The sequence below is a fragment of the Gobio gobio genome (genome assembly GCF_949357685.1).
Source record: "Gobio gobio genome assembly, chromosome: 12".
NCBI lineage: Eukaryota > Metazoa > Chordata > Actinopteri > Cypriniformes > Gobionidae > Gobio > Gobio gobio.
Genome location: NC_137105.1, coordinates 9919663 through 9933961, shown reverse-complemented (window position 1 = coordinate 9933961; position 14299 = coordinate 9919663). Strand labels below are relative to the sequence as shown.

Here is a 14299-nt window from a genome sequence, read left to right as displayed (position 1 = left end):
TATATATATATATTATATATATATAATATAGCTTTACATGAGTATACTGTATGCATGCAGTATGTATGTACTATATTTCCCACCTTTTAATATATTGCTAGGCGTTAATATATTTTACATTTTTTGACAATAGACGACAGTAGACAACTATGGATCTTTTATTGACCAGCTGTGGCAGTGTTGCACAATGAACCATCTGTTGTTCTGTGTAACTTTAGACACAACACTGGGGAAGCTTCTTTTGTAGCTTGCCAAACTACTTATTTAAAGTAGTTAAACTACAGACAAGCTACTCTTAAAAAAAAAGAGAAGCTAACTACAATCAAGATTTAATTAATATAATGTCTTAAGGTCTTAACTGTCAGATTTTTTTTGTAGGATCTCATTTTGGATGGCATGAGAATTAACAGATAAATTGATACTAATATGCAACTAATAAAACAAGAAAAACACTTTAGTTTGTATATCTGAGCTAAAAACATGTCAAACCGCAGCATTTAACTACAAAATGGTGTTAAACACCTCTTGGACTTCTGCAGAGGGAATCAAATGAGTTGATTCTGTTGAACTGCTCGATTCACATGAACCATTTGTATGATCGATTCTAGAGGATTATAATTTATTGGGCCGCTGCCACATTCCGCCTATAGCGCACCATCCTTTCCTTCACAGCAGTGCGCTTTTGTTCCTCCCTAAGCCAAACTTAATATCCAAATCAGCCAAATAAGTGAGTGTTGTAAAATGCCATCTACTGTTGCTAAACTGTAGTATGTGCTAGATATCGAACTGTGTTATTAAAAGCGAATTAAGCTGTGAAAGAGATGATGTTCCCCAGGCGGCGCTCAAGCAAAGTATACCGAGGGCTTTAGATGCGTGTATAAACGCTCAAATAGCCTACACACAAAAATTGCCCTTTTGACTTTTACGCAAAACGCAAAACTTTTGCGCAATTTTTTAAAATGTCGATAAAAAACTATTGCAAAATGACAGCGTTTCCATTAACTGATGTTATGCGACTAAAACTTTTTTTTTTTCCCTCTCGCAAAATGTTGGTAGGTTATGCCACGTATGTTGTTAGGTTTATGTATATCCCATCCACTGCACTAGCCATTATTTTTAACGGAAGGAGACGTGCGTGTGAGCATTAATGGCAAGGAAAGCCCCTTATAGGCCTACTTGAGGTATGAGGTGTTTCTGGGTGTTTCTCCCTTATATCTGCTTATAAGATCTTCATGATCATTTGTGGCATTTCTTTGTTGTTTAGAATCCAGTATTCCTGTAATTCTTTTGTCTTTTATGAGTTTAATAAAGAACTCGGTCTCGTCTTCTGTCCAAACACACAGCACCATCTGTACTTCTACATACGCCAGGTGACCTGTAAATGTGAAAAAACTGTTTCTATTGCAGTTTTGCGAAAATGCCCTTTTTCGAATGGCCTGAAAAACCACCTCATGCGAGCGTAAAAGCTTTTTTTCGATTATGTGTGAGTTTTTGTGAAATTGACGCGTTTCCATTGGACGTATTTTCAATTTGCGCAATTTGAAGGGTAATGGAAACGCGGCTACAGTCAGTTATGTCTTAATTGAAATGTAAACCCTTGAGAAAGAAAGCGTGTGTGTGTGTGACATTATATTGGATCTGTGCAGCTCTTAAAGTGACAGCAACCTAACAAACCTGCTGCAGCTGTCATTAATGTCAATCAAACAATAGAAGATAAAAGCACTCACTGTCGTTTTAATAAGGATTTGTCTATATTTAATGTACACAGTGAAGAACACTGCAGTTATTTTACATTTGACTACTTTATTCAATTTCTGTTGTTGGGTGTTGCGTATCTGAATACCACTGTTAGTAAATCTTACTGAAAAACCAAAGCACTGTTTGTTTAATTTGTATTTTTGTTCTGTATTTATTTGTTGGTTTTTGTATTGCTGACCGTTTACGTGCCTTCTGTTATTTCGAGGACGAAACGGACGATAACTTTGTTATTTTACTTAGCTACGTTAGTTAACCTAGTATTACTTTTTGGTGAAGTTTCGATAATTGTGAAATTTTATCATATCACCCACCAATAATCGGGATTTCAATATTGACCAAAATAATCATGATTATGATTTTGTGCCATAATCGTGCAGCCCTAATCGATTCACCTAAATGAATCCGACTTCTCTATTCTACATATGACTACAGTTTATGAGAGCCCGTTTATTGGGTCAGCTGGCTTTTGGAAAACATCTAAAATTTGTATTTATCTGTTCCATTTTACATCCTACTTGTTTGCAAAAGTGGCCAAACGAGCCACAAAATGAGAGTGCAGTCAGGAAAAACTGTTTTTTTTTCTTAATATAATGTGCTAGAAAGGTTGATCAACATTTCAAAGTTGACTTTGACATACTAGTAGACTTCTATAGCATTTTACTGTTCTTCGTGAGAAGGTTTGCACTTGTGGAGCCATTAGATGGCGGTATTTAGCTAAGTGTCTTACATGCACATTCTCGTTTTGTTTGTTCTCTGTTTATGACGTTTATATCTGTGACTCTGCCGTCACTCTGAACGACCAGTGCACGTTGTGTTATGGGATGCTCTGCTGCCATGCCAACAGGAGTTTTACGGGTTTTTCACATGGGTGTCCTCTGCAGTGACTGTCCTCTGGGATTTCTAGTCTTAAATGCAGCCTTTACTGTGAGAAATGTTGGAAAAGAGGTTGGAGGAGTGACAGGGAGAGGGTGAGCGGAAGGTTATGTCGGCCACAGGCGGAGAGAGACTCTATAATCTGATCAGCGTGGGTTTGAGAGGGGTGTGTCCCAGTGTCATTTCAGAGAGAAACGCTTGCGGAGTGTGTTTGAGACAGGGCGGAGAGTAGTGACGCTCACACACACAAACACACTTCACTGTTCTTCACTGTAAAACATATCAGACAGGGAAGAGCGGAGTGGAGAGTTGTCCTGGTGAGTACATCCACGTTTTACATGAGTTGTACTGATCAGGAGACCATGAAGATTTGTTGTATTGTTTATTACCCACAAACTTTCATTTAATTCTAAGCATGCTTTGTTTTGATTATTATTATTATAATTTTTTTTGTAATATTTTTTAAACAGTTTTGGTATTTATCTAATAATAAATGCTTGTTTAAATTTTAGGGTTCTTTTAACTCTTAAATTCAAAAGTTTATTTTGAAACTCTCTGTATTTATAGGTCATTTTTAGTGGTTAGTTGATTTTTTTGCGGACTTGTATCTAAAGATTCGCTATATGAAAAAATGCATAGAAAAACTACTGTCAAATTGATTAATTGCATAAAAATATTTGTTTAAATAATATATGTGTATTGTATATATGTATATTTGTGTGTGTGTGTGTGTGTGTGTGTGTGTGTGTGTGTGTGTGTGTGTGTGTGTGTGTGTGTGTGTGTGTGTGTGTGTGTGTGTGTGTGTGTGTGTGTGTGTGTGTGTGTGTGTGTGTGTGTGTGTGTGTGTGTGTGTGTGTGTGTGTGTGTATATATATATATATATATATACACACAGTTTTTTATGTTAGATGCGATTAATCGATTTCACAGCAATAACATGTATATAAATATGTTGCAATGTTGTATCAATTTCATTTTATAAATACATTATTTATTTATATAATACATTTATTACCATAAATTACTTGTGAATTCAAATGTAGCCTCAAGAAACGGGGAAAAGGATGATACATTAATTGCTTAAAACACACATTTTCCCACCCCACCTAATTAGTAATAGTTTATTCTTAGATTGTGACTGTCTGTTCGAACATGTGAGCTATGCCCCGTCCCCCGTGTAGCTGCTGAGTTGTAATTCCTGTTTCTTATGTTGACTTTCTGAGGTTTTTTTCTGCACTTCTACAAAGTAATGTTTTGTTTTGAGCTGTTGGTGTGAGCATGTATTCCATGCAGATCCTGTTGGCATGCAAGCATGCGAACGCGCTGTAATTAAATCTGTGTTCATTTCAGGCCATTGATTCGCAACGTCTAGGTTCAATTAGGTTCATTTCCTACGTTAATTTGATGTGAAAACATGTTGTCTCTTAGCGGACGTGTTTGTGACGGTCAGCAGAAATCTCTAATCTGATGTCCTGATGTTCCGCTGGATTACAGCAGTGCTCATTCCAGGACAGGGAAGCTTGCTGATGGGAAGGGTCAGACAAGGGCTCAGTCCTTGTAATATCGGATTTTAATGATTTTGTGTTGTACATATATGTACAAAACTGTACTCATACTGCAGGTTAATGCAAAGAAATGTTCTAAATACACTATTGTACAAAAGCTCTCAACTATCAGAGATCTGCATGATCTATCTATGAGATCTATGAGCTATCCATTTTAAAATATTACTGGTACTTTTTGGAGTTATATAATGTAAAGCTGTTTTGCAATGGCTTAATATTTTATCAGCATAATCGTATCTTTTGGTTTGCATCCATCAAAGTCCCAAAAAAAAGTACTGTAACTTTAATTCGTAATGTAATGAATTCTTTGGATTATCAAAAACAGACATCGCCACATGGTTATTTAATATGTAAAGCATCTTTTTGAACGCTGCCCACACCCAAGCTGCAGTATAGATGATACCTGGATATACTATGTCTCTATCTGAAAGCAGAGAGCAGGATACAGCTGTTTGACAGCTGTTGAACACGGTAGCAGTTTGCTGCCTTGTAATCTTGTCATTTACGGTACTTTTCGTTTGTATAATTTCGTTCAAACGCTGTGTGGGTGTATCGTTAGTCTGTGGGATTCCTGCTCATTCATTTAGCCTGGTAAAAATGTCGCCATGTTATTCATTGTCTTTAGAGCTCTATCTTTCTCTCTCTCACACACACACACTCACACACACACACACACTCTCATGTATCCGTTTGTTCGTGAGGCTGTGGGCCGCTGCTGTTGTTTGACTTTCCATTCAGCTCAGGTTTAATGTAATTGTGTGTTTTAGAGCGTGTGCTGGTCTGTTTGGTTGGCCACGGACAGTGTTTACTTTCATGACATCTGCTGAAATGATTGCTTTTTCCTTTTAACTCATCTCCCCCTTTTTGTGTCTCTCTCTCTGTCCCAGAAGTGTCCCAGAGACGACCTTTGACCTTCACGGGGACATTCACAGTGGCTCTGCTCTCCCTACAAGCAAGGTGTCACATCTGCCTGCTTCATTTGAATCTCTAGGCATGTATTTGTGTGTGGTGTGATGTATCTCTTATGGGATGTTTGGTGGTTTCAGAGCTCAGGGAAGCTGGAGATGGAACGCTCGGGAAGCAACAGTGAAAGAGGCCTGGTCAAGCCCATGATCAGAGGAGAACAGCAGGACTTTAACAAACTTGACGGAAGGTAAGAACTTGGCCCACTCATAGTCAAGCCCAGTCGAGTTTTTGAGCGAGATGCTAACGGTCTAATTGGATTCAATGATCTATGCTAAGCTATGCTAAAAGTGCTACCGCCAGAACTGAAGATCGGCTGAATGGATTCGGAAACGGTAAAGCTCAACTGTCTAACTCTAGGGCAGTTGCAAAATGAGCCTATTTTCAAAAATAGTGGAGTGTTAGGGTGAAGCGATTAAGAAACATGGATGAATCACCAAATAAAAAGTAGTGAAAAAGTAATAAGTGCTTGATAGTACTAAAAAGGGTATTTGTTTTGTTGTGGGTTTTGGTCCTATTGCCCTCCCTAAGTGATCATGTTATTAAAGCTAGATAGTACACCCCTAGCCTAGCTTAGCTGGTTATCTAATTTTGAAAAATATTATATTATAATTATTATTATTTCAGATTTGTGAAGACTGGGCAAGGCTGTGCACCACACTCAATATCCCCCTTTCTAATGGTGCGTTCACACCGGACGCGATTCGCGCGATTCGCGCGAGTGATTTACATGTTAAGTCAATGCAGAGACGCGAAATGGCATTCTGCGGCGCGATTCGCGCGAATGAGGCGGCGAGATTCGCGCGATTGAGGCGGCGAGAAGGACGCGACTTGAGCGTTTTGAACGCGCGATTCGCGCGAATCGCGTGAATCGCGCGAAACGCTCAAGTTGAAAAATCTGAACTTTGGCGGATATTTCGCGCCGCGTTAACCAATCAGGAGCTTGCTCTAGTAGTGACAACAATGAAGAGAAAATCTGTATATTGATATCTGGTTCAGACAATATGATTATCACTGTGATAACATTAAATTACATGAAACACAACCCAGTCTCTTTTTGTTAAATGCAAGTTTATGTATGATCAATAATACAAAAGTATCAGTAATGTATAACAAGCTATACATGAAACAAAGCAACAATGCAGTCAAACATTCAAAGTCAGTGCTAGTAGGCTAACGTTACAACTGCAACGTACAGTTATAGCCTAAAAATATAAAGTAATGAAACTTATCTTTGCCCTCAGCCTAAACGATTTGCCAGGGAACAAATTATAGATCCATGAGACCAAAGATCGGCCGTTACAAGACGAATTATAGCTCGAGACACACCACAGAGACATCAGAGCCAGCGGGAGACGGCAGAAGGACTGGCCGAGGAAAGGTTGCCCTCGCCGGCTTTCACGTGCGCTGAGCGCGCTGTCCACTGGAGCTCACAGCTCCGACAACGGCAGATAAAATGTTCAAATAGGCACTGTTTATGTAAATAAACCACAGATTTGAGCTTTAAACAACTACATTATCGACTGAAAAAGTCTTAAAACTACGTTTTGTCACACATTAACAGTAGATATGAACAAAAAAAAAGACATGTAAACACAGCCCATGTCAGCCATTTCTCAACGAGACGAGCTGCTGGCGGAAGCCCCGCCCATGACGCGAATTCGCATCTGTTGTGCAGTGAATGTCACACGCGATTCGCGCGAATTTCACGCGCGATTCGCGCGAGTAAACTCAAAATGTACACGCGTCCACCTTCGCGCGATTAGCGCGAATTATTCGCGCGAATCGCGTCCGGTGTGAACGCCACATAAGGCTGAAAAAAAATATATATATCTAGGTTGTTTTAAAAGTTAAAATATATCAGAATTTGGTAGACAAAAATAAACAAGATTTATGCTTTTTTTTTTGTCCTTTGTGTCATGTATATGGCAAATCTGGTATACTAATTATAAAAAAAAAAAAACATTGCAAATTTTTCGTACATTTCTAGAAATTACCACCTCAACCTTTTGATCACACACACATTTTTTTTTTTGCGAAATCCTGGTGGGGACTGATTTTAGTTACAAATAAGAATAGTGCTGTCAGATTAACAAAGAGTTGGGCATTAGCAATATGTTTATTAAGAATTTTTTTCTGAGAATATTTAGATGAAAAAATAGCATCTTGATGTGGAAGTCCATAATGTTTCAAAAGAGAGAGGAAATAATTCCAATAATTTTGCAAATAACTATACATTATGCAAAATAAGGCCAGGGACATTTATTCAGAAAGTAATAATAATAATAATAATAACATTAATTAAATTAATTTATTTATACACATTATTTTGCTATTATAATGACTTTAATAAATGTCACTAGACTTCTTTGCCTAATTCATAATTATTATTCTAATGGTGAATTATGCAAAATAAGGCCATTACCATTTATTTGGTTGATGTGTTGTTGACTTTAAATACATTCAGAATTCGGTGCAATTTCCTCTGCAGAAATGTGATCAAATCAGATTTAGTATATGACACAGAAAACAGTGCCATGTGTGTTGCATTCTCCGTTCAGTAACAGCAGGTTTTGTGCACGTCAGCTATCAGTCAGTGAGGGTCTCTATGGAGTCGTGCCGGGTACAGGGCTCTATATGTAACCTAACCGTGTTCCTCTGTCTGAACCTGAGACACCCGAGCCCGCCGCTCACCTGGCTTCAGTCTCGTCATTAATAATCCAGTGGCGATGAGAACACGCATTCACACACGCACAGCACAGTTTGACATCTGTGACAGGATGTTGTACAGGGCAGGAGCGGGGTCTCTGGAGCGGTGGGCGTCTGTAGACAGTGGGGTCAATCTGTCCTATCTTAACTGGTTCATCGAACAACAGTTCTTTCCCTGCAGGTCCCAGGACGGCCCGGAGCTCACTCTGCCGGCCAGCATTGAGTTCAGGGAAAACTGTGAGTACCACATCTATTGACAAAGCAAAACCGATTGATTTTTGGCTGTTTTCCTTTCTGTTTGTGCCTTCTGACCTTAACTGGGTCATGGATCATGTGTTTTGTCTGGTGTTTGTCCGGCTTTTTGTTCCTGTCCATGTTTTGCCATTAGCTTTTCCCGGGTGTTGCAGACACAATATAGCTGTGCTTTCATTGGCTGTGCTGATTACAAAGCAAATCACTAATGGTCAGCTGCATCATAGATCAATGGATGGAAAGTATTGACTGCTAGAAAATCTGTTCTATCAGTGTTCAGTCAGTTCAAGATAATATATATTTTTATGTATACATTTTTTGTTGTGGAAAAATTATTCTGTCCATAAAAAAATAATAATTTATAACTAGGTGCCACTAGGTGGCAGTGAGTCTTATTCCAGGAGATAAAGATGTTCTTCTATGTGCAAAAAAAACCAGGGTATATGTTGGCACATCACAACCCGGAGTGAATAATCACCAACTATATGTTTTGCTTGCATTTATACATTCCAAATTTACATATTTATTTAGTTGAAAGCATGCTATCGAATGTTTTGGTATGTGTTGCGTTATTTTAAGTTATGTTATGGGCAATGTGTTTTGTTAGATTCAGGAGGGCAAATAAAAGCAAGATCCACATAACATACTTTAAAAAATGAAATATATTCTAAAATATTATATTACAGTTGATGTTTCCACATGCGTTCAACTGCAAGTTATAATATAGAGTGATCAGTAACATGGCATTTACGGCTCAGGTGACTGGCTCAACAAACAAAATGCACCATGCAACTGCCATTAAAATGAATGGGCATGCTGAAATCTAGCTCTCTCCAGGTTAGAGTTAGAGCTTCTTGGTCTATCCCAATTAATACTCTTTTTGTTTCCTTTACCCCGTGATTACATAGCCGAAGATGCCTTCTTGTCCGCCATCATTAACTACACCAACAGCTCAACGGTGCACTTTAAGCTGTCTCCCACTTACGTGCTGTACATGACCTGCCGTTATGTCATGTCCAGCCAATACCGGCCCGACATTAGCCCCTCCGAGCGCACACACAAGGTCATCGCCATTGTCAACAAGATGGTGAGCATGATGGAAGGAGTTATCCAGGTGGGTGTCTGCAATTTTTACTAGAATTATCTTCTGAGACCTTTTTTTTTTTTTTTTTTTTTTTTTACAAGTGTGTAAATGTATTATATTATAACTGTATTGTTTATAATTTGACGTCACTGTAGCTCTGATGTAGAGATTTGTCTGTGGAGTTACATTAAACATGCTTTTGTAGTTGTAGCGTTAAAGCTTGTTTCACTCTGCTTTCATCGATTCAGGTCATTGCCTCAGCAAACAGTGCTTAAACTACTGCACTCAGTGTTTCCCCTGTGTTTGTATGTGAAATGTCTGTGCGTGTGTGTTTGTATCTCTGTGCCTTGTTTTACCCGATTCATGCGCCATATTTTCCCAGCGCTTGGTTCAACGGCTTCCGACAGTCGCCAAACCGAGATATATCGCCAGGAAAAAACTAAATTGTTCAAAATTTTCTTGCTGGTTCTACAGGGGAAAGCGTTTGTATACACTACCGTTTAAAAAAAAAAATTCTCATATCCTCACAAAGGCTGTATTTATTTGATGAAAAATACAGTAAAGTTTGCGAAATATTATTACAAATTTGTTTTGGTATATTTAAAAATTTAATTTTTTATTTCTGTGATGCAAAGCTGATTTTACAGCATCAGTACTCCGGTCTGCAGTGTCACATGATCCTTCAGAAATCATTCTAATATGATTTGCTGATCAAGAAACATTTCTGATTATCAATTTTTCAGGATGTAGTCTTAAAAAGTCTAAAAAAGTCTAGAATTTCAAAATCAAAATTGTAGGCCTTAAAAAGTCTTAAATTCGCAGATGTATTGAGTTCTAGGTCTTATATCATTTTAAACAGGTCTTAATTTTCCTACGTCCATGTAACGCTACCTCTAATGCTCATTGAAATGATCCCACAGCGCTTTAGAATGTTTTTTTTGTTTTGTTTCTTAATTCTGGGAGTTGTAGTTCTTTCTTTCGCTAGTCCAAATATAATTTGCTGTATTACGACTACAAATGAGACCAACATGCGTCTTATTTTGCAGCCAATCAGCTTTCGTGTTATTGGCGGGAGTCTCTTTCGGATTGTACCACTGACACATAAAACTAATTTTATTCTTCAGATAATAGTCCTCCAGTTTTTCGCATTTCCGCGATTACTAAATACAACGAAAAATCAACAATGCATTTTTTGAGATCCTGCATAATTCGTAATTTCACCGCAAAATAATGTCAAGATTCCAAAATAAACAAGATTTATGCATTTTGTTTATTCTATTGTCATGTGTGACTATTGTGAATCTAACATACAGTAAATGTGCTACCCTAATTATGAAAAAAACCTTGCAAATTTCTGGAAATTACCCCCACAAATTCAGTCATTTTGATCTCAAAAATCACCAAAAAAATATCCTGGTGGGATTGAGCTATGGGGAAGTGCAAGTTTATCGATACAAGTTTATCGAATTGTTCAATTTGAATAAATAAATTTACTTTGCAAGTAATTTTGTGACTGCATTTCCTTTATAGGTCTTAAATTTAATTCATAATGGTCTTAAAAATGTCTTAAAAAGTCTTAAATTTGACTTGGTGAAACCTGCAGAAACCCTGAAATAGAAAGTTCAAAAGAACACCATCTATTAGATTTTTTTGCCATTTTTACTGTCACGTTTGATCAATTTAATGCATCCTTGCTAAACTAAAATATTAAATTCATAAAAATAAAAAAAATCTCACAGACTCCAAAATTTTGAACTGTACTGTATCTATCACCAGTGCATATCGTGAGCAAGACTGAATGAGACAAATCCTACATAACCGTGAAATCGTTCACAGTAATATCAATGAGTCGTCGTTGCTCATTTGCATAAAGTTAAACTTTTTCTCAGCAATTTTTTTCTTTCATCATTTTGTCACCACAAATGACTGTGAACGCCTCTTTACAGTTCAGAAATGAGGTCCACATGCTCTCTGTTTATGTGCTTTTTTGGTCAGCGCCTGCTGTCTTTTTTTGAGTGGGCCACCCAGGTGTTCAAATTATATATCTCGCAGGCTAACTGCAATATTAAAATGCATATAGTTGTTTAATAAATATCCCATTTCCCTACTCCTTATACCCAGAGTTTATTTGGGATACAGTGTCTAAAATGAGAGACTGTTATTTATATGAACGGATGTAGTCTGTCTCTTTAAAAACCAGCATAAGTTTAACACAGAAAGAATAAAGCCGTACTTTTTTGCCCATTCTTCTTTGAACTGTCAGTCTATTAACTTACATCATTGTCTTCGGTGTGGGAGTATTATCCATCGTGTCATCGCGGTCGTGATCAGACGTACGGCTGTAGTATTAGTGCCCCTTGTTTGCACATATATTTCATTTAAAGAAGACGTGATGAAATATGTGCGCATACAAAGAGCTGGTTCATGTTTAGGGCACTAGAGTATATGAAATATGTCTATAAAAAGCATAAACATGGTCACTCCGGTCTGTATCTGATCTATATGATCCATGTGGTGTGTGTTGTTAATCTCATCGCGGCGCTCCACGCAGAAACCGCTCTCTTGTGCGCGCCGCGTGTTGTTTGGATTCTCACTTGGATTCACCCCTCTCAAACAGTGTCGCCCTGCGCCGCATTCCGAATGTTGTTTAAGAGACATATACCGGTATTGCGGTATAATCAAAATTCATATCATAACACAAATAAACACTTGTATGAACCGGTATACCGCCCAGCACAACATTATGCATGTATTTAAAGGGTTAGTTCACCCAAAAATGAAAATTCTGTCATTAATTACTTACCCTCATGTCGTTCGACACCCGTCAGACCTCCGTTCATCTTCGGAACAGAAATGAAGATATTTTAGTTGAAATCTGATGGCTCTGAAAGGCCTCCATTGGCACAATGGCACAGTTCACTCTCAAGACCCTTAAAAGGTACTAAAGACGTCGTTACAAAGTCCATCTCACTACAGTGGTTCTAAAGTAACTTTATGAATCGACGAGAATAGTTTTTGTGCGCAAAAAAACCCTAAATAACGACTTACATAGTGATGACGATTTCAAAAAAAGGCATCATGAAGCTTCGAAGTGTTATGAATCAGCGAGTCGATTCAGCAGTTTGAATCGCCAAATTTCAGCAGTTTGCCGGTTTGACACGCGATCCGAATCATGATTCGGCTCACTAATTCATAACACTTCGAAGCTTCATGAGGCCGTGTTTTGAAATCGTCATCACTATATAAGTCGTTATTTAGGGGTTTTTTTGCGCACAAAAACTATTCTCGCCGATTCATAAAGTTATTTTAGAACCACTGTAGTGAGATGGACTTTGTAACGACGTCTTTAGTACCTTTTAAGGGTCTTGAGAGTGTAACGTGCCATTGTGCCAATGGAGGCATTTTCAGAGCCATCAGATTTCAACTAAAATATCTTCATTTCTGTTCCGAAGATGAACGGAGGTCTTACGGGTGTCGAACGACATGAGGGTAAGTAGTTAATGACAGAATTTTCATTTTTGGGTGAACTAACCCTTTAATATAATTTTTGATCAGTTTAATGCATCCTTGCTTGAATAAAAGTATTAATTTCTTTAAAAAATCATTGTACAGTAGTGGGAATGACCTCATGCAACCTTTTTAAAAACACTTTCCCCTTTATCTACATAAACATTTCTGCAACGTCCCTGAAATCATTTATCTAGTGTCGTCCAGCAAGTGTTATCCTTGGCATCAGAGAAAACCAGTCCCGTACGGCAGAGGCAAGATGATGTGACCTGTTCTGTGTGAGCGTGAATGTCTGTGTTTACATGCCTGTGAATTCTGTCCATGCCATGGCTGTTGTTGACAGTCTCTCTTTCTGTCCTGTCGAATGTCTGTCTCCCCCCTCCCCCCCCCAACACCTACTATCTCTACAGGAGATTGCTGAAGGTGATCAGGTAGGAGTTTGCACTGCTAGGGAGGCGTCTCATTCTTCCTCTCTCTCTCTCTCTCTCTCTCTCTCTCTCTCTCTCTCTCTCTCGCTCTCTCTCCGTTCTATCTGTCAGCTTCGCTCCGTCTTCCATGCCTCTTTTATCCCCCCATAACAGAAAGCAAACCCAAGCCAACTAAGTAATCCCTCCTCCTACAGCTGGACGCAATCGTTTATAACCCCTCATATGACTCAACCTGAACCATGTGATACTAAAAAAAAAAACCTCTGATTGCGGCAACATTTTAATTGCGGCATCTTCCATTTTTGACCTCTGCTTACTGCACTTCAGTGTGGATGAGAGACTACCCCATCTTCTTTTGCTTTGTTTGGAAACTTTTAATTTCCTTTTCGTTTGACTTCATGTCTGTGGTTAACGTCATTGTTCTTATGGATGTTTCCTGTGGCCAGTATGACGTATTCGGGAGGGTCGTGGCGGGGTGGGGGGGGGGGGGGTTTCTGTCGTCGTCATTATGTGGGATAGACGTGTGCGGGTATACGCAGGGGTCCGTTGGGATCCGGACCGTGTGTATCCCCTCTCTGTGTTGCAGGGATGTGGGATCCAGAGCAACCAGTCATCGCAGCTTCCCAGTCAGTCCTGCCTAGCTTGAGCTAACTCTAACATATGAATGATTTCTACTCTGTCTGGACGCGGTGACTGGTTGTTGGAGGCCGGGAGGGTTGGACAGAGGCACATGTCTATCCTGGGAGCTCTACTCAGTGCTTCTCATGGCTGTAACTCTTTTCTTTTTTGTTTGTATGTTGGGATTGTTTCATTTTAGCTGTGTGTAACACCCCATCTCTGTGTTCGTGTGTCGTTGCACAGAAGCAGAAGAACATCGCCGGGGCTCTGGCCTTCTGGATGGCTAATGCCTCAGAGCTGCTGAACTTCATCAAGCAGGACAAGGATCTGAGTCGCATCACGCTAGACGCACAGGATGTCCTCGCTCACCTGGTTCAGATGGCTTTCAAGTTAGTGCTTGCACACACATGCACCTCCTCCTATTGAGCTGCTAACATATACAGCATTTTTATATACACACAGGGTATCCGCGGGGCATTAAAAAGCATTAAAAGTCATTAAATGGATTTTGCGAAAATGAAGGCCTTAAATGGCATTAAAAA

The 14299-nt window shown here is 38.9% G+C and overlaps 1 protein-coding gene across 7 annotated transcripts in view; it reads left to right on the top strand.

Moving 5' to 3' along the window:
• Window positions 1-14299, top strand: part of afdna (afadin, adherens junction formation factor a) — a 168933-nt gene that overhangs the window by 99089 nt on the left and 55545 nt on the right. For 5 of the 7 annotated variants that reach the window (XR_013817697.1, XM_079832080.1, XM_079832077.1 and 2 more), the window contains exons 11-16: window positions 5084-5153; window positions 5243-5349; window positions 8050-8105; window positions 9029-9234; window positions 13122-13142; window positions 14001-14146. Coding sequence is in view for 6 of the 7 variants with exons in the window: in XM_079832080.1 (XP_079688206.1) it covers window positions 5084-5153; window positions 5243-5349; window positions 8050-8105; window positions 9029-9234; window positions 13122-13142; window positions 14001-14146 (606 nt within the window). In the remaining variant the exon portion in view is untranslated. The remainder of the gene's footprint in view (window positions 1-5083; window positions 5154-5242; window positions 5350-8049; window positions 8106-9028; window positions 9235-13121; window positions 13143-14000; window positions 14147-14299) is intronic. The other 2 variants (XM_079832081.1, XM_079832078.1) reach the window with 1 other exon arrangement.